Source organism: Oreochromis niloticus, linkage group LG6 (assembly GCF_001858045.2).
Source record: "Oreochromis niloticus isolate F11D_XX linkage group LG6, O_niloticus_UMD_NMBU, whole genome shotgun sequence".
Taxonomy (NCBI): domain Eukaryota; kingdom Metazoa; phylum Chordata; class Actinopteri; order Cichliformes; family Cichlidae; genus Oreochromis; species Oreochromis niloticus.
This window is the reverse complement of record NC_031971.2, coordinates 39,471,682-39,496,146: the sequence shown is the minus strand read 5'-3', so window position 1 is coordinate 39,496,146 and position 24,465 is coordinate 39,471,682. Positions and strand designations below refer to the sequence as shown.

Sequence of the window (24,465 nt, the reverse complement as noted above, 5' to 3'; positions counted from 1 at the left end):
TTAGATGCATTTCTCTTTTTGTTTAACCAGAATAATACACCAGAATGAGGTCATGTGCTGGGTTGAAAACGTAAGGGTACCAGTTTATACACTGGGAAAACTGTGCATCGCGTTTTTTCTCATGACCACATTTAGTTCCACTGCGTTTTGCAGCCGTTGCAGGACTCTCTTGTGGGTTTTTTGTTCCTTTCTGCATTATTTCCTCTTCAGTGTGGTCAGTGCATGGGTGGTGCTTGTGTGTGTTTTGTGTTTGTTGCACAAAATAAAAGAAAGGTTCCCATGAAGAAGTTCTGACTGACTGGTGGACTGAACTGATGATGGAATATGTATCATGTGATTGTTTGTTAGTACCGTCTGGTATCGCTGTCAAATTTCCTCTTTATTCAACATCATAACTTCTTGTTGTAACTCTTCTTTTCTCTAATCGTGTTCCTGTACAGGTTGAGCCATCTTATCTTTGTTTGCAGATTTCAAGAGTTCATGTTTTTCTTCACTGTTCACTTTTTTGTGGTTGTCAAATTGAGCAGAAATTTCTTGGCTTGTCAAAGTCAAGAATTCACATGATGATTTGTAAAGTATCGTGAATCCGTTTCTGATAAATCTGTCTGTATTCGTGAGTCATATTCTACAGGGGACTTTATTCATGCAGAAGTAATCACTCAAAGTGACCCCGTGTACGTGTGGTTGTCACTCACATTTCTTGAGCTGAATCATTCCCTGCTGATTGGCATTCTTGTGGAGTTTTGGGAAATAATGTTGAAGTGATCTTCCGCTATCAATTCACAAGTCTCATGAAGGTTTTATGTGGCTGTTGTGGTCACGTTGAAACAGCCACACGCTGTCCTGAATTGTTCTGCATGGTTGAGGATGTGGTAGAGTCCCAGAAGTGCTGTTTGAGGTAACGATACGCACTACTTTAAAAACATAAACACATTCACACCAGAACAGCAAGTGCTGAGCTGAAAACAAGCCTAAAGCAAAGGTAAAAACCTACCAGCTCTACTCCAGCTTTACCCGTTTATTGAACCACCCAAACTGTGCACCTGCTCATCATCACAGTTTTATTTTATTGTTTTAAACTGGCCACCTAATCTTTCAGTCGCACAGGAAAAACTCCATTTAGACTCCTTCTTCGGTCCTCACTGCATCTATAGACCGGTGTGAGCAGTCTTTACTCTACATACATGTGGCTAAGAACAAACACCTGTTGACTGATTTACGGAGGAGGCCCCCGCACTCTGTCTGATTATAGTGAGTCTGTGGCAGTGCAGCAATATAAAAAGTCAAACCAGGGGTTGTTCTTTCCAATGAGTCAGTGCTTTGATTTTCTATGATTCACTTTTTGCTGGTCTTTAAAACTGTATCTTTAAAGCAGGAGCAAATTGGTGAGGAATGTTGGAAGATCAAGTTCTGAGGTTACGGACTTTGAATGCTTATTAATAATTTTCTCTAATTTTTTCTTTGTTTGTTTACATTTTCACTGTCACCTCTTTACAGAACATAACTAGAACTTACAGCTAGAGTTTCTTAGTTTGATCAGTTTTTCTGTCTCTGTTTTCTTTTTGTCTTTTTTCTATTAAGTTTATTTCTGTGTCTTAGTTTTCCTGTTTAGTTATTGTTACTTACTTGCTTGTCTTCTACGGCTGGTGTTGTTTTGCTTTTACCCCTATGATTGTGTTGATTGTGTGCACCAAGAGGTTAGCAAAGAAAAAGTGGGATAATCAGGGAAATGAAGAAAATAGGAGTACTGGGAGATTGGGTGTGGAGCAAAGGTGGCAAAGGCAAAAGGAAAAGGTTTATAATGCATTGTATTTGAGACAGGACAGTAGGGAAGAAGAAAAAGATTGAACAGAGTGTGTTGAAAAGATGGAAGCAGTACTTTGAGGAGCTGTTGAATGAAGACAATGAGTGAGGAGGATGGATGGAAGAGAGTTAGTGAGTCAGGAGAATGGAGCATTAGTACGGTGGAAGTTGGGTGTAGTAGCAGAGAAGATGTACTGCAAATCTATTCACACCTCTCTGTGGAGTGATGTAGCGGGGAATTCATTAATGGCATTTTTACGTATTATTCATCTTCAGTGCAGCTCTGCAGACTTGCTAACGGAGATCAACTGAGGCATTATTCTGCATAAAACTGTCGCCTTGGTAACCATGTAAACGTTTTGCTAAATGACAGTCTGATCAGAGTGAATAATTCATTGTGCGACAAAGTGAGAAAAACACACAGGTTACAGACTGCAGAGGATTTCACTTATGCAACAAAATATCACAAAACCTTGTCATCGGAGTCTTTACATCATCGGTACTATACAGGTCAACGGATGTTCAGGATGGGTTTCACAGCTTCCAACAACTGCTCACTCTGTCAAGGCAACACACCTGACAATTACATCCATGCTCTTTGGTTCTGTCCACCAGTTCAGAGACATGTGAAGACTTATCAAAGTGTAAATGTCATTTCAGACACTGAATGTTGGGGTGGGTGTAGTTTTTCCTCTGCGGTGGAGTCGGGTGGCCCGCCCCATGCTGTGTGGTGCTGCTGCTGTGGGCACCCGTCTAGATGGGCCCAGGCCCCCTGCCCTTGGTGGATTCCTGGGAATGGGGGTAACTATCGGGGTCAGCGGGGGAGCTGGGAAGGGGTATGGTGCTGCTGCCCACCTCTCAATGTTAAATACATGTAGACATTGAGGGTTCTTACAAGGGGCCGTGGGGTGGTCTGCTTGTCTCCACCCCAGAGTAAAGGGAACCATCTCCTGGGTCTGCAGGCTGGTTGGCCCTCTGGGGGTGATGGTACCTAGACCATAGGGGATAGAGTATGCTTGGGGAGTGTGGGTGTGCGTACAATGTTCATTTCTGTGTGTCTCCATGTTGGGAGAGTGCTGAGTATTTGTATATGTGTGGATGAGGATGAGAATGCATGTTTGTGTCTGTGTGTGCCTGTTTGTCTATGTCTATATTTCAGGTCAGGTCTTAGACTCACCTCTCTTGGAACATCTCAGACCCCCCCAAGGTGTAGGGGCCTATCTCCTCTCACCACCCTCCCTGCCAGTGGCGGATGCCCCCACCTGCTGGTGCGTTGGTGGTTCTCTGTTGGTTGGATGCTCAAGTATGTACTGGCTCACTCCCGGTGGCTGCTTGGCGGGGCCTGGCCCCCTTGGCTCTGTCAGGCCACTTTGGGGGTGCGGAGGGCCCTCAGATCTCAGGTCTCTGGGCTCATGGTGTACTCTGGCGTAGCCGGCTTGTCACAGAGGCCCCCTGTGGCTTCTGCACCGTGGCTGCTGGGTGTGCTGGGTGTGCTGGGTGACACCCCCTCAACTCTTTTCTAAACATATGATGCATTATTAGTCCTGTATGCTGCTCATTAACATTCAGTATTTCTTATTCACTGTTACTGATGCTTATGTTGGTTGTTGCCGTGGTTTCCCTGCTGTGTTGTTTCCTGTTGTCTTGGGTTTTTTTCCTCAGCAGGTGATCAAACAGATTTTTGGCGTCTTTTCTATCCCTCTTCTCTATTTTTCTTTCCCTCTTCTTCTGTTAACTGTTCAACTTCTCTCCCCTTGTTTTTTCTCTTTCCCGTCCCCCCGGTCCTGTCTGTTCTGATTGTAAGAACTTAAAAGTAAAAAGATGAATAAATAAATAGCTCTTTACATGATCAGAACAAACATGCAGCCTTTCTGATTCCTTGGTTTAAATCTGGATACTTAGGACTTTATACTATAACCAAGATGATGATAAATACTCTGTTTGCTTTTATTATGAACCTAAAAACATCCTGATGGCAGCAGGTTGCTTAAAACCAGGATTAAGATTATAGAATTACATCACAAATCTACATTAAACTCAAGATGTGAGACTGTCCCTATAAGATATTTGTAGATGCACTTATTACGAGCAAGGGTTACGTTTTTCTCAAGTAGCCGTGTCAATAAAATTTCACACTCTGGTTACCGGGAGAAAAGATATCTTCATATGTTTAACTCTATAAGAGGATTTTGTTTTATTTCAAACTAATTTTCACAGTGAGTAAAAATTGGAACCACACAAGACTCAAGCCTTAGTGTCCTGTTTGAAAGTCCTGTGGGCTGAAACAGTCATTACACTTGCACTGGTAGGTAGAAGAAAAAAAAAGATGATATGATTCTTGAGCTGAAGGACTTTTTGGTCCACTTAATTAACACAGACAGGTTTGGTCCAGACAGCAGGCTGTCCATGTTGGGCTGAACGATTTAAGCAGAACTTTAAAAAGAGGAGAAAAATGTGTGGCCATCAGCCACGCTTCTTAGTTCAAAGAGGATGGAGCTCCCACCTTGGGTTGGAATGAGTTGTCTCCGTGTGTGGAGGAGTTCAAGTATCTCAGGATCTTGATCACAAGTGAGGGGAGAGTGACGGGCAGGTTGGTGTCTGCAGTGATGTGGACACGACACCGGCCTCTTTTGGTGAAAAGAGAACTGAGTGTAGAAGAAAATCTGACAATTTATTGTTAGGTTCTTTTTCCCCCACCCTCACCCACGGCCATAAACTGTGCGTACAGACAGAATGAGATTGGAAATGCAAGGGACAGAAATGAGTTTCCTCCATGAGGTGGCTGGGCTTTCCCTCAGAGATAAGGTGAGGAGCTCAGCCTTTCAGGAGGTTTGGACCACGGAGATCTGGCTCTCCAACATCGAGACTGAGAGCCAGCCACACATTCATCACTTAAGTACAAATACTTTTGTCTTTGAAAATATTCTGGTAAGATAATAATAGGCAATACTTCATCAATCAAAGAACCTGCTGCTGCTCTTTGTGGATTCAGCCAACTGAATGCAACAAGATATAAACAGATGAGCCATCGTGGCTCAGTTTCTAGTATGAAGCTGGTGAGAAAGGAAGAATTCAGTGAGTGAATCTAATCAGCATCAACACCTTAAATTCAGTTTGATGTCTGCTACCCATGATGCAACACTGACCATGAACATCACAGCTGGTCTGCACCAGTGAAACAGACTGCTTTCCTGCAAACTTCACCACAGCGTTGCAAACTAACCAGTGTAGCCTACGAAAACTGACTGATCCTCTTCATGCATTCTTTGAACAACAAAAAAGTTTGTTTTACATGATTTTTCACAATATGAATAAAAACTTCATGCACATGTTTAAAAAACACTCAAATGAATGAGAACATTACATGAATGAATTTTCAGTTCAATAAATGTCAGTGAACAGTTCCTACTTTTAAAAATAGTCTGTTTTGAAAAAAAGGTAAGGAGTAGAAAGTACAGGTATTTGCTTTAAAATGTCAGCAAAGTACAAAGTATTTGTTCTTCGTTGCTTCCTTGGAGTTTTCCAATATTAGCTGGAGGTGTTTGAGAGCAACAGTCTGAACATCGGTGCTTAGATTGCTGCTCAAATTAGGAACCAAAGCTTAATAAAAGCCAGAATTCAACAACGTAATCACTAGAACAGTAAAGTAATCCAAACAGGCAGCAAAACTCAAATATTACAAGAACAACTTGAGTTAATGTTTGTGTTCTTCTGGATATAAACTAAGCAGAAATCTCTTCTGGTTAAATTTCTTACAAGTTTGCACAGCGAGCGAGAAAAAGTACAGATAGTTCAACATGAGTAAACTCCAAAAATTTGTATGAATTAAGTCAAGCAAATGACCTCAGCAGCTGTTTGTTCATGCTGTCCATCTGGTCTCTGGTCTGTGCTGCTCTGCTGCCTCTCAGTCTGTCATTTACACACACACAGAAATCCTCTCTTCAGCCTTGGCTCCAGAGGTCGGTCAGGTCTGTACCAAACACTATAATATGCTCAGTCATCAGAACAGCAAAACAGCATCTGCACACACACGCACACGCACACACACACGCACACGCACACACACACACACACACACACACACACAAGCGCACACGCACACAAGCGCACACGCACATGCAGTGCACTTCAATCCAAATAGGAGCCTGGCATTCAAATATCCGAATTCCAAATGCAGTTAGACAACCCCCTCTGCTTATCATCTTACCCCCCCATGCCAAATCCAGCCAACAGTGCCTTTGCGTTTCCATGACAACAGCCTGAAATTATTATATCATCAGTAAGAAAGGAGCAGCGGTGAAATTTTGCACTCATGCTCACAAACACGAACACTTTTGCACCCACTTCCCAAAATGCTTCCCCATCCCCTGCTGAAGCCCTATCCAAGGTTTACACAAGGTTTTCTTTTTCAGGAGATGTGACATCATCACCTGGTAGCAGTAGGTTTTGGGGAGCGTCTCCCTGTCAGGTGAAACCTTACTTTAAGGAGGCTCAGCGCATTCCCTGAAGTGTCCCTCAGTTTGGGATTAACAGCAGAGAGCCACAAGAGGACATAACCTGCTCGTTTCCAGTTTCATGTTTTCGATCTTGGACTCTATTAGAGTAGCTTTGCATGACTCACAGTTCAAAATTATGTTGTTTTTTTTTCTTTTTCTGGGTCTTGGTGTAGACCCTCAGGTAATCCACTGACTTAGCAGCTTGAAAATGAAGCCAACACATGAGTCCCAAACTCTGCAGATCATTTGCCGTCAACTTTTTTTAACAGAAAAATCTCTGTAGATTAATTATGCAAAAAATCTGTTTTAATGTCACTTTTGGATATTTTAAAACTGAGTGAGTTGCAATTCAGCATTAAGGCAGAAATACTTGTGTTTATACAGTCTTGAACTAAAATTTAAGACCATCTAAAAAATGGCAAACAAATCATATTTTGCATGGTTGGATCTTAACAAGGTTCCAAGTAAAGCTTCAACATGCAACAAGAAGAAATGGGAGTGAGACAGAACATTTATGAGCATGTAATTTATTGAAAACAACGCTTAAACTCAAACAGGCTGTTTTACAGCTGATCAAAAGTTTAGGACCACATGCCTTTAAAAGGCCAAATCTGTGCAGAAATGTGGATTCATTGTCATTTTCTGTTAGGTAGTCACACTGTCATGACGTTCTGGTGGCAAAGGCAAAAAGACTTTCCCTCTTTGAGCATGGTCGGGTTGTTAAACTGCATAAGCAGGGTCTCTCGCAGCGCACCATCACTGCTGAGGTGGGACGCAGTAAGACAGTCACTGGGAATTTCTTAAATGACCCTGAGGGTTATGGAACAAAAAAGTCAAGTGGAAGACCCAAAAACATTTCACCAGCACTGAGCCGGAGGATCCAATTGGCTGTCCGTCAAGACACTGGACGATCCTCGTCTGGGAAAGACACTGGGGTGGCTATAACCCAGGAGGTAGAGCAGGTCAGCTGCTGATTGGAAGGTTGGTGGTTCAATCCTTGGCTCCCCCATTTTGCATGCCAAATATCCTTGGGCAAGATACTAACCCCGACTTGCTCTCTGATGCATCCATCTGTGTATGAATGATAGTTAGAAAGCACTCACCATATAGATAATAGTGCTTGTGTGAATGGGTGTGTATGGGGTGAATGCGGCGTGTTGTATAGAGCGCTTTGAGTACTCCAGGAGAGTAGTAAAGCGCTATATAAGAACCAGTCCATTTACCAAATTAAGGCCGTTACTGGTGCCGACTGCAGCCCCATAAACATCAGACGACATCTGAGAGTGAAGGGCTTCAATAACAAAAAATGTCTTTAAAGGCCTCGTCTCCTTGAACGCCACTTAAACACAGAACTGACCGTTTGGGCTTCACAAGAGAGCACCAAACATCGGACATTTAAAAGGTGGAAGAAAGTTTCATTCTCTGATGATGAAAAAAATGTAACCTCTATGGTCCTGATGGTTTTCCAACATTACTGCCATGACAAGCAGATCCCACCTGAGATGTTTTCTATGCGCCACCGTAGAGGGGGTGCCATAATGGTCTGGGGTGCTTTTTTCTTCAGTGGAACAATGGAGCTTCACGAGATGCAGGGGCTTCAAACGGCAGCTGGCTATGTCCAGATGTCGCAGAGAGCATCCCTCATGACTGAGGGCCCTGGTCTGTGTGGTAACGACTGGGTTTTTCAACAGGACAACGCTACAGTACACAATCCCCGCAGGACAAGGGACTTCTTCCCGGAGAATAACCTCACTCTTTTGGACCATCCTGCGTGTTCCCCTGGTCTAAATCCAATTGAGAACCTTTGGGGATGGATGGCAAGGGAAGTTTACAAAAATGGACAACAGTTGCTGACAGTAGATGAGCTTCGAGCGTCCGTCTTCACCACTTGAAGAATTGTTCCCACTCACCTCACTGAAACACTTGCATCAAGCATGCCGCAACAATAGTTTTGAAGTGATCAACAATAACGGTGGAGCTGCTCATTAGTTCATGTTTGGAACTTTGATTTCTGTTTTGGGGGGTTTATGAGGTTTTTTTCGAGGTGTGGTCCTAAATTTTTGATCAGTTGAAACACAGCCTGTTTCAGTTTAAACATTGTTTTCAATAAACTGCTCTACTTGGAACCTTGTTGAGATCCAACCATGCAAAATATGATTTTTTGCCATTTTTCAAGTGGTCTTAAACTTTTGACTGGGACTGTAGTGCCTGGAAAATAATACTGTATTAACATGTTGACATGGCAAGAGTAACCTCAGACAGATATACAAAGACACATTATTCAGCTAGAACTGACTAGACGATTGAAAGTTACAGTGACTTCGTAGTTCACAAAGTTATCATGATCCCAGTCATTTTGCAGAAAGAACAGGCAGAAATTCCCATTATTTCGTCCACAATAAGACTTTCTTAGGATTTGAAGTGTGCAGTCTACTGAAGCAGTAGAGGAAGTGTTGCATTCAACGATGCCATGTAGCGACTGGGCTCGACTGGATCAAGCAGCAACTTCTGGGTCTGAAAAGTGAAGCAAGCGTCAAAGTGGAAAAACTGCACTTCTTCTAATGGCCACTGGAGACTCCCATGTTAAAATGTCCAACTTACTGCCTGCTACAAAACACATTCTACCCACCTCTAAATTCACCCTTCATAATAACCCAGAAATATTTTTATTTGGATGCTATTAAAGCTTAAAATTGGTGCTGTGACAATTTGTGCCACTTTCTGTCTGCTAATTCCAGTCAGCGAGCTGAACCTGTCTGTCATTTTTGCGACGCTGGGGTCATTTCAAACATTTTTAATGGAATTATTTGACAAATAACATGGCTGGCTGTGAATTTCTAGTATTTTTCAGTCTGTTACTTGCTAACTAAACTTATTAGCAGTCCACCCTCTCAGCCAAATGTGGTAGCATCTGAAAATTAAGTGAACATCCAGCTGTTGCTGCTGATTAGTTTTGTGTAACTAAGCTATGCATGTTATAGCTAATGATGGCATGAGATGAGCGAGGCAGTGGTCCAGGGCAGAAAGTGGTGAAGGCACACAGTCAGAGTTGGGGCAGAGACTTTCCTGGCTGCTTATTTTATACTTCAGTGGCAGAGATTTCAAGACGTCCCTCAAGACGTCCCTAAAGACTTCAAGCTTTACTCCACCTTTCAAATTCCAGCTTCATGCTGGTTATAAATAAACATGAAAGATGGAGAAAGGGGGAGGGTGTTGGATAAAGATGGCGAGCGTGGACGTCCACTGGGATTTGTACAGTAGATGTGTGAAGGAGAGTTCCAGGCCAAGATATCAGTGTATGCCCTCACACTTCACCTCCTCCTTGCTATTTCCCTTTCTCTATAAATAACACACACACGGTTTGTTAGTCAGTGCAAGGTCCTCATTGGTGCTGAAATCATGAGGCATCTGACAAATCTGAACATTTAATAACAAATATATTTGATTGCTTCAATGGTTTGCCTTCTATTACAGCATATCTTCTATCACATGGCATCTGTAGAACTGTTAAACTTTTCCTTCTTTTATTTTGTGCACGGCTCCAGAGATGGAATTACTCTACTCTTGGCTCGGTGTTATGATCCCAAATACAATCATTTTAAGCTCCTGTTTAGACCTGTTTATTAAGAGCAGCCAATCAGGAGAAAGCTGGCTTCAAAGGAGGAGGAGGAGCTAAAACTGTTAATTTCACACAGAGGATAAACTGAGTGTCTGAACCAAGGCCCAGCATAGGATAAATAAAGTTTATTTTTAACTTTGAATCATGCAAAGCTACTCTAGCAAAGTCCAAGAATAAAGTGCGGAGCTGAAAATGAACAGAATCGCACTCCAAGTAATCTTGGAATAATTATATTGGAATATTTACCTGTTCCAAGCTTACTTTTCCAGTGAACATGTGCAGATTTTAATGGATAAAACTCCAACTGTTTATTGTCTCTCTGCAGTGAAAGGGGGTGTTATCTTTTCCTTCCAGTCAGTATAAAGCAGCGTAATTACTACCATGTGTTTGCAGAGGGTGATATCGCACTCACAGGGGTGATTAAGTTACCCCTGACCCAAGCGGTCACATGATTGCAGACGTCTGTGTCTCTGTGCACAGAAGGGTGTTCTGAGCTTGTAAAGGTCAGCTTGACCGGAGACTTTATCGAAGGTCTACTCTGCAAATCACTTTTTACACTAAAGTTCTGCTGCTGCTTTCAAACTGAGAGTTGACTGAACATTCGTTCACATAGCATCCCATCTTCTTTTAACATCAGTCTGTAGACATCTGAGAACTGAGGAGACCGGCTGCCGGAGTTTTGGGAGAGAAATGTTGTCTCATTGTTTTTCTCATAGAGGATTCTAGCTGCTCAACAGTCATGGGACTTCTTTGTCGGATTTTTCATGTCATGATGCTCCAGATGTTGTCAGCTGGTTAAAGGTCTGGACCGCAGGCAGGCTTTTCCAGATGTGCAAGCTGCCAGTACCAGTCCAGAGGATGCAGCCGTCATGTTTTTTACGCCAGTACATTTTACAGTAGTGATCCTGAGTCAGTGCAGTGATTTAAGATAGGATAATTATTTATTAGTCTCGAAGTAGGAAATTTGCTAAATGTTTCACAGGCCCCAGCGAGATTTGAACTCGCGACCCCTGGTTTACAAGACCAGTGCTCTAACCCCTGAGCTATGGAGCCTGGATTGTTGAGGCTTGAGCTTTGGGGCCTTGCCACCCAAGGGCCCAAAGATGACGAGCATGTTGCTTTTTCAGCCTTTTACCTGGTGCACAGAGATTTCTCCAGATTCTTTGAATATCTTGATGATATATTTGTTGCCCCGTTCCCCCTTTTTTGAGACATTTTATTTCCATCAAATTAAAAATAAGCAATTCTATTCTGTGCGAATGAAATTTGAGTTTATAAGAATTGCAAATCATTGCATTCTGTTTTTTTTTTTACATTTTCAACAGCGTCCAGATTTTTTTGGAACTGAGACTGTATTTTATATCGTTTATTGCACAGACACGAGAATCCCAGGAAATACTTCAATATTGAATAACTGTCGGATGTTTTCTCAACACGTTGTTCCAAAGATGTAACTTCATCATCTGCTGGACATCCTCACTGAACTTTCTATCAAAGGAAAGTTTGTGTCCAAGGTTTGTTTTATATCCTAGAAGCGAACAAAATCTACTAGAATAATGGAATATGATACCAGGAAGGAAAAATGATAGTTAAGCTATGCAGCAAGTAGGGATGGGTATCGAAAACCGGTTCTTGTTGAGAACCGGTTCCCACTGTTTCAATTCCTTGGAATTGTTTGCCATTTTTGCAAACGATTCCCTTATCGATTCCAGTCGCCCCGAATGACGTCACCACGTTGCGGAGCGTCGGAGCGTACCTGGCAGGAAACACGGCGCCTAAGCGGCTCAAACGCTCAAAAGTTTGGTTATACTTTACCAGAACGGATGACAACAGGGCAACTTGCAATACTTGCAAAGTAGATATTTCATTTAAGGGAGGAAACACTACGAATATGCAAAAGCATTTGCTCACAAAACACGCGATGACCTTAAATGAATGTCGTGTTTTTAATTCCGCTCCGGACTCGTGAATCTCAACCCAGCAGCAGTGGTAACGTTTGCACGTCATCTCCCGTTAATGCGGCAGGTAAATAATCAACTAACAGTGCATATTATGTTAGCGCGATCTGCTTTATTACAAAACCTGCCATTACTGTGCATTTAGGTGACCATGATGAGAGAGACAGACAGAGTCTGGCTGGCGCTCGCTGGCAGTTGTCGCTGCAGTCTACCGGTAGCGTCTCTTTTCAGGCCCGAATGTCACCGAGCAGTGACTAAGTTTGTGGTCAAAACCTTGCAGCCATTTGCCACAGCAGATGGTAAGTGAATGTGTTTAATTGTAGGCAGGGACATTACTGGATATTCTTGTGTAATTGCTACAGAATAATTTATGTTATACTTTGTTATTGCTACAGAAGAATATTTATTTTATTATTTTACATTTACAATTTTCCCCGGGGACCCTGTGACACCCCATTGAAGAGCCGTAGGCTGTGGATCTCTTAAGATCTCACTGTTGGGTTTATAAGGCCATGTTACTCCTAAATTTCTATCTTGTTCAGAGAGAAGATATAAAACAAAATTCTAAGCTAATCGACCTTAGTGTTCTCCTTTTTAAAAATAAGAATCGATAAGAGAATCGATAAAGAATCGAATCGTTAAACAGAATCGAAAATGGAATCGTTAAAATCTTATCAATACCCATCCCTAGCAGCAAGTGAAACATGTATCTGATAAATGTAAATTACTTGAAAGTATTTGTATATTCTAAAAATGGGTATCTGGTAGTAATATTCTGTATAGGTGGAGTTCCCATTGTGTGGTCGCAGGATCAAATTATTATCAAATTTTAAAAACAAAGACTCATACAGTTGCTTTGTTTAGTGCAGTAATATGAACACTGGCTTGCTGTGTAATGGGGGCTTGATAGGCAGCTATTGTTTGTGCATACGTCAGCATTCGTCCACCTACGGTTCAGTTTCCCCTGTGATGTTGACAGAAATTTAACGGGAAAAGTAATGTCAGGGTTTGAAACATGTTTACTGGGAATTGTACACAGTCAGGGGTTGCATTCAGTACCAACCACTACAGTGCTGGCTTCATTATTCCTTAAAGAGCCGTGTCTTAATTTAACAGCAGGTTTTTCACATTAAACCATCTCTTCTAGCTCCAAAAATATTTGGAGAGTAATGATGCACAGAATCAGCTTATGTCAGTTTTGTTTCTTTTAAAACTTTGTGACCTGATTGAACATTAGTCGTGCATTCAGCTTATTTCAACTAACCACCACAAAATCATGTTATACTGGTCAGAAAATAATATTGTTTTTGTGTTAACATGTTGGCCTGGCAAGAGTGCATAATCTTAGACAGATATGCAAAGGCAGATTATTTAACTAGAACTAACTGTGGCTTTGTACGTCTTTCATGTACATTGTTTGCATTCGGCCGGTTAAACACTCGGGTAAATAAACTACTTGAGGAAACATACAAGATGTAAGAAAACAGCAGCTCTGATATGTTATTATAATCAATGCCACGTTTAATTAGGAACTCAGGATGGGCATAGGCTTTTAATAGTTGTTTACTTTAATTGCATCATTGTTTGCATCAAAATGAAGGAACAATTCATTGCCTTTGCTTCCATGTTAGTAATAATGATTGAATCTACTCCTCCTGCTAACTTTAAAGGTTAAAGTTAGCAGGAGGAGAGTAAAGTTATTTTGTTTCATGTTACAATATGTGTGAGTGTAAAAACACTTAAATATTAACACTTTATTCATTCCTTTTATTTTCTCTCTTGCAACATAATATTTGATGATATTGTGTATGATATGAAGTTTTATGAGATTAGGCTTTCCAAATATTTGTTTACTTAAAGGGGTTACGAGACATATGGATATATCATACAACCATGGTGCTTTACACAAGGAAGAACTGAAGAGGAGACAGTCTCTGCTCTCATTGCTGTTAGCAGAGAGGGTCCAGAAGAAAGCTAGGAAGTGCAAATGAGAGTCTGTGGAGGGAGAAGATGGAAATACTACGGTGCATCAGTCAGTGTGATATGCTTGTGTGTCTAAACATGTTCAGTGTTTTATAAAGGAGAAGCAATGGTGCTGCAGAGTTCCAGCACAAGGAAACAAAGAGGAATCATGTTACACGTTGATTCAGAGCCCACAGTGGCTCCCTCCAAATTGCCTGGGAAATTAGACTGGCACGGGATGATGCAGGCAGCAGGCGCAGAGCAGGAGAGGCAGAATGTGTCCCCAGCAAGCTGAAGCCTGATTGCTGATTGATACATTGACTGCCACTGATTGTGAATCATGAAGAAGAGGAGGAAAACCGGGATGATTGCAGAAAGGGAAACAATGGAAGTCGCTGTGCACTCGTGTGCTGTGATTCTGTATCTTGGGTGCGTACGAGTGTTCGGCTTGTGTGTCTGTATGTGAATGTACCACAGAGAGCAGGGGTGGTTCAGTCCAAAGCACCCTCAGCAGCTGTTAAGGGTTCATCCCAGTGACCTCACTTACAACTGCACTAATTATCCGACCATCTCCATCACTTTTTTTCCCCTCTCATGCGTACAATTCACTTTTCCCGCTTTCTGAGTAATCAGCTGAAGCCCTAAAGAAACACTGAGTGAGGTAACATCTCACATCTTCCCACATCATTCCCCCACATGCCAGTATTACATGTATTTCTTTCCACTCTCCAAACATCATGCATAATGCACCGAACCTCAGCCTGCTTTCTGCAACGAGTACATCAAATGGCACTGCTAATGGCAAGCGTGCTGCCTAGCAGCCATGGCAGCGGCAGAGTGACTCGCTTCACCTTAAGTCCAGCACTCTATTATTTGTTTCCACACTCTATATCAACGAGACACTCACACTGTTGCTATGGAGTTAGCGTTCAGGCAAGCAAACTTTACAGGCACGAGTGATGATTTTAATTAAACAGATGTGTCATTGTCACTGACGTGTCAAATTTCATTTTAGAAATCTGAAACACTTTGTAGTCATAACTTTGATAAATTACCCAGACTATCATCTAATAGTTGTCAGATTAACAGAAAGCACCATCCACGAGCCTCTTCATTCTCCTTTCGTGTTTGGGACCATTGTTTCTGTTTAGAGCAGGGGTGGGGGACCTCGAGGCCTCGAGGGCCGGTGTCCTGCAGGTTTTAGGTGTGTCCTTGATCCAACACAGCTGATTTAAATGGCTTAATGGCCTCCTCAACGTGTCTGGTAGTTAACTAATCATTTGATTGTGAGTTGACCCAGGGTGATATCTAAAACCTGCAGGACACCGGCCCTTGAGGCCTGGAGTCCCCCACCCCTGCTTTAGAGGGAATGGTCACTGCAAGTAAATGCGAAGCTGCTCCAATGGGAAGCTGTCTTGAGTAATTTCTGCCCTAATTGGGCTCTTCCAAGATGATAGCTGCCCCATCTGTGGAACGCGAGCGGTCACTGGCTGGTTTGAGGAGCATTTGACTGCATGCATCATGTACTATTACCTTCTCAGTCATCAAAAATCAAACAAATTAAACAGTTGTGGGACATTTTTGGCCCCACACCTTTCTCCCCATCACCACCATCAAAACATCAAAGGAGAGAACATTGCTCACGCAGGATTGAGGACTCAAATACGAAAAAAACGTGAATGAACAAAACAAAAGGGAAACCTTTAATTTCAGCTGATAAAAAGTCCAAGTAACAAAGCGAATACACACGGATGATAACAGATACAGACAAAGGAATGCCAGGATTGCATTTACTTGCACACTGAGGGCTGATGGGGACTGGATACAGCTGGGAGGAATGAGACACAGGTTCACACAATCAACACAATCACAGGGCAGGCAGTTCAGTTCAGTTCAATTTTATTTATACAGCGCCAAATCACAACATCAGTCGCCTCAGGGTGCTTTATATTATAAGGTAAACCCCCTACAATAATATACACAGATTAAACCCACCAATCATATGACCCCCTATAAGCAAGCACTTTGGCAACAGTGGGAAGGAAAAACTCCCTTTTAACAGGAAGAAACCTCCAGCAGAACCAGGCTCAGGGAGGGGCGGGGCCATCTGCTGCGACCGGTTAGAGCAGGGGTGGGCAGTCTCAGTCCACGAGGGCCGGTGTCCCTGCAGGTTTTAGATGTGTCCTCGAACCAACACAGCTGATTTAAATGGCTAAATTAGCTCCTCAACATGTCCTGAAGTTCTCCAGAGGCCTGGTAACGAACTAATCATGTGATTCAGGTGTGTTGACCCAAGGTGAGATCTAAAACCTGCAGGACACCGGCCCTCGTGGACTGAGATTGCCCACCCCTGGGTTAGAGTGAGAGAAGGAAGACAGGACAAGTAAAACTAAATACAAGACATAGAAGACAAACAACTGACAAAGTAAAACAGGAAGAAAGTAACGATAACTAAAAAGGAAAACTGACGCGGAAATAACTTTAACACGGGGAAAGACTGAAGGAAAAACGTGAGGGATGTAATGAACTCTAATGGAAATAGTACCTGGAACTAGAACTAAAGACTAAAACTACAGAGGAAATACACAAAGACAAAAATATTTAATGATAAACACAATTTGAAAGTCCAAAAACTCAAAAGCCGAGGTCCGAGAACAAGGGCCACGACAGATGAGAGTGAGTGCGTGTGCTGCAGGTACCTCTGCAGCCACGGCTCTCGCCTCCGCTAGCGTGACCACTCGATGGGACTCGGCTGCTGACACCGTTGTCTCAACATCTCGTGTAGAGCACCGTTCACCTCAGTTGGAAGTTTCCAACTGTCTATTTGACGTTTCATTTGAACCATTTTCTGATCATTTCAGCCCACAAAGTCGTGCTGCCCTTTAGTTACTGTTGCTTTGCTTTTTAAAGGATACGCAAGGTTTATTTCTGCCCGGCATATTTCCTTGCTTTGTGGCCGGTGTTGCTCTGTGGGTCATTTCAACCTCAAACTGTTCATACTCGTGGCAGAGATTTGGGGGAGTGCAATCTCCCAGCTCTAAAAGGAATTGTATATTACTTTGAAATTGCCTGAAAAGCATGACAGGATAAACATGACAACAGGCAAGAGGAAAAAATGTAAGTTTGAGTTTGTGGTGTCCTGTAAAAGAAAAACTTCACATTATTGTACAGGGTCTTAAATGAAACTGCTTTCATATTAAATGATGACAACTAATGAAAAGCTCTTCCACCTGGGTTGCGGCTGTAGATCACAATGCTTGCAACTTGTGTTAAATCCTGATCTTTTTTCATTCCTTATTCTTCACTTTTTTGTTTTTCTTTCTGAAAATCTAGAAAAAAGATGCAGCACCCTTCCACTTATCCAAGTCTCACAATGCAGCGAGGAAATCTGGATCATCACAGTGACAGTCGCTGTTTTTCAGGGGTGGAGGTGGGTTTGGCGAGCAGCACATTCGTATAGCGGTGTAGCGTGGCGAGCATGTGTTTGAGGTTTGGAGAGAGCCGGGTGCTGTGAAGTGGAACCTTTCAGTGCTGATGTTTTATAAAACACCTTGTTTACATGGAGGTTCAGCGGGTTCCTTGTGGGAGTGTGTGGTTCTGCATCACATCCGCACGTGTACTTATTACCTCTCGTGGGAAACTGAGCTTCGTGCTTCTCGGAAAAACAATTAGCTGTTTGGCTTTTATCCCCCGATGCTTCAGGAGAAATCATTTTGATAGATTATTTCAGCCTTTTGTCTTCAATTGTTTCATAATGAACTATTTCTGTTTTTAATTTTAGAAAGTTTGAATTCAGGCAGAAGTGTTGACTTCTTGTTCTTCTCTGTTCTCAGCCTGATTCCTGTCATAAGAGCTGCTTGTTGTTTCCCCTCACATACTCGCCTGGCATTTTCGGCTGGATTGAGTTGGAGCTCGCCGACATCGGCTTGTAATAGTAAATATTAAACACATCCAGCTGTCGCTGTGAGATGGCTGTCTGCTCTGCTGCTCTGTAGCTTTTTACAGGCAGCTCTGCATTGTGTTCGGCTTAAGAAGTTGTGGCAGTGGAACATAGTGCAGGCGAGGACTGGTGGCCACAGATAGACTGTGGATGCAAATAGGTCAACAAAAAGGGGGACAAGTGGTTATTATTTGTTATTTCTTTTCTACAACATGAACATGAACGATTTTGCGCTGAAATATCAGATATATAAGATTCATATAAGAGGAAGAACAAACGACTCACCACGCTGGACTCTCATGTTTGTTCATTCTTTCACCTACTGTCAGTGATGCAGAGGGCATCACGCTCTGTTCGAGGTGCTTACTCTGTAAACATGGACAGTTAGACTTAGATGCCACACCTGTTACTGCTGTTCATTTTAACAATGCCTCATGACAGTCGCCATATTGGTCTGGTGGAGTTGGACCCTTTAATGCATTTAATTTTATGGAGGCAGAAGTCTATGCATAATTATAAATCATCACAACTGAACTTGAACTGCATTAATCATGCAGGATTTTAATGTTTAAAATGTAGGTGTACCATAGTAGTTCTGTAATTTCAAAAAGAAACACAAAAGCCTGACATTTTATAGGAATGGGTAATAACCCATAAGTCAGACACCCTGAGGAAGATGATGGAGGCAGAGACGTGTCTCACAGCATCTGCTTTTATACGTCTATATTATGCAACCTAACGGCAATATGTCTGATTTAGACCTTTATCGCTGTGTCCCCATCTCTTGTTGCTGTGCCATAAAACAAGCAGTCTCCTGTAATTTAGCAGGCTCAAAGAAGAGGCCACTTGGTGTGATTAAAATGGATCAGCACTGTTTTAGCACTTTTTTTTTTTTTATCTTACTGATCGCTCAAAGTGTTTAATGCCACAAGACACATTCACTTTCCACCTCCACCAACTGATAACCCTACAAAAATATCTTTGGACTGAGGAGTAACCGAGAACTAACCTGGGCCGCACCGGGAGAACGTGCAAACATTTGTAAATTAAAAAGAATTAAAGAGAAATAAAGAGGACAAGTGACTCATGCTGCTGTTGGCTGTGCGCGAGTAGTCGACTAGACATTTAAATATTACTCCTCTTGCTAGTCTGTGCCAGAAATACTGCCTGCTTAAATGTAGTATGATTATGTTATTAATGTACTTACAGTACAAGCGGCCACTAAGATAGCAGATGGCAAAGTAAACAGATGACAGCCCTGCTAACCAGCGCTGTTCTGCAGCACTTTGATGCTTTATGTCAGCTTTAAGCTGTTGAGACATTTATCACTGAAAGTTATATGTGCCCACCATCGCGGCTACCTTCTAGTGTTGTCTTACTGGGATCACTGGGATTACTGGGATCAGTGAGCAGACTCACACAGCTGTTGACAGGTTTCAAAGGTTTACTGAATAACGCAGGAATGAAGTGGGCCAATGGGAGCAGGGAGTGAGTGAGTGGATCAGGATCCAGGATGTGAAAGGAGGCTCAGCCAGAGAAAAGAACAAGGGTCAACGCAGGCTCCAGGTCTGACGGAGCGGAGTACTGAATCTCCAGGATGGATGTAGGATGTAGTCTTACTTGTTGTGGAGGCAAGTGAGAGCTCGTGAGGAGGGTTTCCCCTCTATGGTAACACTTTGACCTGATCACTCCCTGTAAAGTATTCCACATGACTGAGGTGATTATATGCAGGCTTGCTGTGGGATACTTTTGCCAGTTTTAACATAAACATCTGATGTCCTGTTGGGTTTATTTAAACACTGGCTGAAATCATACTGTCGGGATTTCTGACCTGTTAGTTACCCACACATTAATCCAACAGCCTGTTGGCTGTTATTATTCCAAAGCTGTTGCAAACCAGCCAATCACAAATAGTTGAAACATTCTGGTGATTTTTTTAATGCACTAATTTGCAACTTTTCTCAATTATTATATTATCATCATATACTGGAATGTAATGCAGTCTCTGGGATTCAAAACCAAACATAAATTAAAGCTCATAAAAATATAGGACTGTGCTTTTTTACTTGGCTCTTTGAAGCTAATCAGTAAAATATTTCGGATGTTGCGATTTCTCATGGCTTAGCACTTGTTAGCCCAAATCTGTGCTTGATGCCTGTCCAACCTTCCCCTGTTATTGCTGAAATATGTAACACATGCTAGCAGTGACTTCTGGTTTGTGTGGGTGGAGATGATGACAAGGATGACTCGACGCTTAAGGGGCGAGAAGGAGAGCTTCCTCGACTCTCCCCGGCACCCGAGTGCCTGTCGCTCGTCTTGGCACTCAGAGAGTCAGTGAGGAAGCCACAGAGAGGTGGTGGATTAACCCCAGCCACCTTTAAGGCCAAACCCCCTCCTTTATGTTCTCTCTGTCTTTTCCTTGTGCTCACACACAGCTGATCCTCAGTTGTACTCACATTCTCAAGCTGAAAAATTGTGGTTAAACTCCCATCACCCTTTCTCTCTCCTTTGCTCTCCATCCCACTTGCTGTACCTTAAATATCCCGTGCTCTATTTTTATGGTGCTCTCTCCTCTTTGCCCTCTCTTCGTCCTCCTACTGTTTTCCATTTCACTCTTCTCTCTGAGGAAGGGTACTGATACGCACTGCCTGGGAGGACACAGTTTGACTGTCATCACATACTTGGTTTAAGTTACTCTCTGGGCGGGACCGAGTTTAAGCTTCTGCAGAGCATTGGAAACGTGCTCTGATAAAACACACCAAGCATTACTGTATATGAAGTGTCCTGATCCTGGCTTTCTGTCTCTTGCAGCTCTCCAGGAGTTCCCTACGGACCTGTTCACGAACAAAGAGAGGACAGAAGGAGCCGTGGCGTTGCATGTCCTGTGTGTAAGTTTGCCTTCACCGATACAGCTCTGCATCCGTTCCCCTGTGTCCACGTTAGAGATTTTACTTACTCATCCAAAAATTCCCAGATGGTTTGTGCATCCAAAGCCTCATCTTCCTTCATTTTCATGAACACATGGAAACAAAATGCACATTGTTTTAGAAGACCTGCAGCCCGTTAAATAATGCCGATGCTGAAAACCCACCGAAAGGACGACTGTACCAGTTGTCTAACCAATACTTCTTTACAATGCTGAGGTTTAAAAAATTAAAGCTAAAAAGAAGAAAAACACATCCATTTACATCTAAATTTAGTTGATAATATAAAGAACATCTCTCCTTTTCCACATTTCAACCAGCTCCTCAAACAGCTACCAAGTCTGAACCCAGATGCTTTTCACAATGAGGCAGAAGTGGTAACCACTGGTTTAACTTTGCCATGCTAATAAGCTAACAAAGGGTTAGTTCAAAGTCAAGCTCAGATCAGCTGATGGCTTCTACACATCTGACTGCAAACTCTCATATAAGGCACACTGTTTAAGCTGCTTTAGCCTGCTCACAGTTGCAGATGCACCTTTGCAAGCTGATTTGCAACCATCTCCGTCCCCGGTACTTGTCCCAGAAAAGAGCCATGCCACCAAATATAAATCAAAGCAATTGGCAATATCTTTGGTGTTTGGATTGCAGTATTCCAGACTGAGCTGCAGCTCAGTGCCAGCTGAGTCTTTTCCCGTCCAGCAATTCAACAAACACATGGCCTTTGCAGTGGGGCCCAGCAGGGGTCACCATGTGAGGCCCAAACTATGATGGGGCCCTTCTTTCATCACTGTTGCGTGAGCGACAAAGCATGCAGAATGTTCCAGCACGTGATGATCCATGTTGCATTGTGCTGATGGTCTCTGAGGGGTTTCACCATAATGGAAGCTCCTGCAGCATCTCCACAGGACTAAACAATGAAGCGTTTGCCGTGTCTCACTTTGCAGCCACCCTCCGAGCTAGCGTTTTCCTGCTGCAGAATGGTAACCTTTACTGGGATGCTTGGGTGTTTAGAAATCAGTGCAAAATAGCAGGTGAAGATAAGCTCCATCTACTTTTTAACCTTTAAAATAATGTTCAGTGTCCTTTCATAGCCGATGTCATTGTGCTTTGTTCTGTGTACAGCGGGAGGACAATCGTGCCCCGCAGCTGCAGAATAAAACGCTGCTGTAACAGGCTGCCTGTAAAATCCGGACACAAAATAAGAAATGCTCAGACTGTGATCGTGTGTGTCTGAAATAAGAAATGCAATTTATGCATTTGACTTACCCAAAGTGGGACAAAGTGGGTTTCCACGAAGTTTTCGGATGGAATGCTTTCCCGAGCCTGGGAATAGTAAATAGTCCCAACTCAAAGTGAATTTACAAGGTTTTTCCAGACTTGGTCTCAACTTGGCTTTTCACCAAGCCTTGGATATCCTCTCAACATCCTGCAGGAACCCATCGAGCACTTAAACCCAGAAGGTTATTTGGATCTAGAAGAGTCTGAGCTGAGTATACAAAGATGCCCTTTTTTCCGTTTGCAATGTATTTGCGAAGACATGCGACAAAAAGTCCACATTTGCCCTGTTTGGCAATGGCATCGAAGTTTACCTCTAAGCTGGACAATCTCTTCTAATGTTGGCCTTAAACCAAGTGACTCAGTTTTACAACCAAACATCCACGTCTCTCATTTGGTCACAAAACTCACTCCAAGCTGTTTACTATTTTTTTCTTGGCTCATAAAGTTCAGTCTTTGACTTTATTATTATTAGTCTTTGGATTCATTACGTTCTATTTATGTTCTGTTAAAAAAAGCAACCAGATCAACTCAAAACTTAAACTGACTGTATTAGAAAATTACTTTGTGTGAAAGGAATCACAGTTAGAAGATGAGCCTGATACCAAAATCTAGGTAAAAGGAGACCTTTCACATGCTGCAGCTTGTTCTGAGGAGCCACCCGTCACATGGCAATTATACACTTCACAGTTTACCCAAAATGCATTTGTTGAGCTTTCTTCATTGAATGATCAAAGATCCAAGATACCAGTGCTTGTTTCTGTTTCTCTGCATCACAGGCATTAAAATGACGCAGTTTATAGAGGTTATAGAAAAAAAGATTTGTCTCTAGATTGTTACACTGGGTGAAAACAGACGTGGTTAAAGTTTCTAAAAAAGATTAAATATATTTTTCAGCCCTGAAATGACAAGATACACATGGATCTCTCCTGCACTCTCTCCTGAAGTCACGAGTGATCATAGATGCTGGAAAAACAATGCAAACTCAAAGGCCGTTTTTAATTTAATTTAAAGCATCCCCTATGTAATTCTAGGGCCTGTAATTTTGAAAATATTCCCAGTATGAAGGTAAAACTATGTGTGGCTACAAAAATATGCTAAGGTATTAAAAAATATCAGCTGACTCTGAGGGGGTCAGATGGTTTTCTTACTGTTTAAAAATTCAGTGTATTTGTAGTGACTCAGTTTCAGGCCTTAAACTTGCCTTAGTCCTTGGCTGTGATTCACTTTGATATTTTCTTCAGTAGAAACCTTAAAAGCTAAGATTTTCCTGTTCATGTGACTGCGATTAATTAACCATTTATCTGTTTAGAAATTAGAAATATTGAGAGTATGAAGTTCAAATTATGACATTTTAGAAAACGTGCAGCTGCTCCTCTGTGCAGATCATCTCTGCACGGTGCTTGTAAATGCTCGTTTCTCTGCTAATCTGTTGGTTAGAAATCAAAATTAAAAATATGAAGCTAAATTTTATGCCACATCATCCTACGACTCAGGTTGACCACCGAGGGATGCAGATTTAAACACTGCTGTCTTTTCCCTCATATTTCCGTGTGATGCAGCCATAAGTGAAGCTGAACTGGGAAAGCTATAATTGACCATGAGAAATTGTGGTGTTTACAAATGGAAGCACGCTTTGCTCATGCTTCAGTTCTGATTTTTTGGGTTGGTTTTTTTTTTATCGCAGCATTGTGCTTCCAACTTGTCTCCCAGCAGCTGTGCTGCTGACTCACTCTCCTGTCCCGCACAGCTCGTTAGCGCTGGGATCATCACTTCTCTGAAAAAACACAAACACAAGCTCAGACTGAAGAACTTCCTCGACTCGCATTCACACGTGCACACATAGAAACAAGTGTGCATTCAGCATATGTCTCTGTGGCTGAAGACGCTTTCTCCCACCCTCTATCTCAGCTCTAAATCTGGGTAAACCCAGTTAGCAGGATTACATGTGACCTCTGACCTTTTGCTTTTGGCACTCAAACACATAACGTGCTCGCTTTCACCTGCTGCCAGAATCAGGAAGTAGAGGTTGTGGTTGCTCAGTAAAATGTGACTAATCTCTGGGCACGAAGAGCGTGATCACTCCCGCGTCGGTCTAACTGTAAAGGTTTTGTTATTACAGCGTGTGAGAGCGTTTCTCCTTTGTTCACACATTAGCAGTCACTCTGTCATCACTACTGCTTTTGATCATCACCACCTGTCTTTGATCTCCACCCTGTCTCCGTGTCTTTGTGCTTGTGCTGGATCTATTATGGGATGCCAGAGAAGTTGATGTGACATCTAATCTGACAGTTTCAGTGTCACAGGCTGCCTTTTAATCCAGATCACCGATGTAACTTATGCTGCCCGTGACCCGCTCAACAAGAATTCATGTTCAGAGTTTCGGGTTTATTCTTTTTAAGATGATGTGATCTGTGTGTTTGTAATGGAATTTTTATGTTTAGGGTTTAATTGAACATTTTCAGCTTTTTTTGTCAAATATTTTTTC

The 24,465-nt window shown here is 42.4% G+C and overlaps 1 protein-coding gene and 1 non-coding gene across 2 annotated transcripts in view; one reads left to right on the top strand and one right to left on the bottom strand.

Moving 5' to 3' along the window:
- Window positions 1-24,465, top strand: part of LOC100695245 (sodium/potassium/calcium exchanger 3) — a 60,732-nt gene that overhangs the window by 20,694 nt on the left and 15,573 nt on the right. Inside the window, exon 3 of the mRNA XM_025908103.1 lies at window positions 20,590-20,666. Coding sequence (XP_025763888.1) covers window positions 20,590-20,666 — 77 coding nt within the window. The remainder of the gene's footprint in view (window positions 1-20,589; window positions 20,667-24,465) is intronic.
- On the bottom strand, window positions 10,899-10,971 carry trnat-ugu (transfer RNA threonine (anticodon UGU)). The gene has a single exon. It is a non-coding gene; the product is annotated as a tRNA-Thr (tRNA).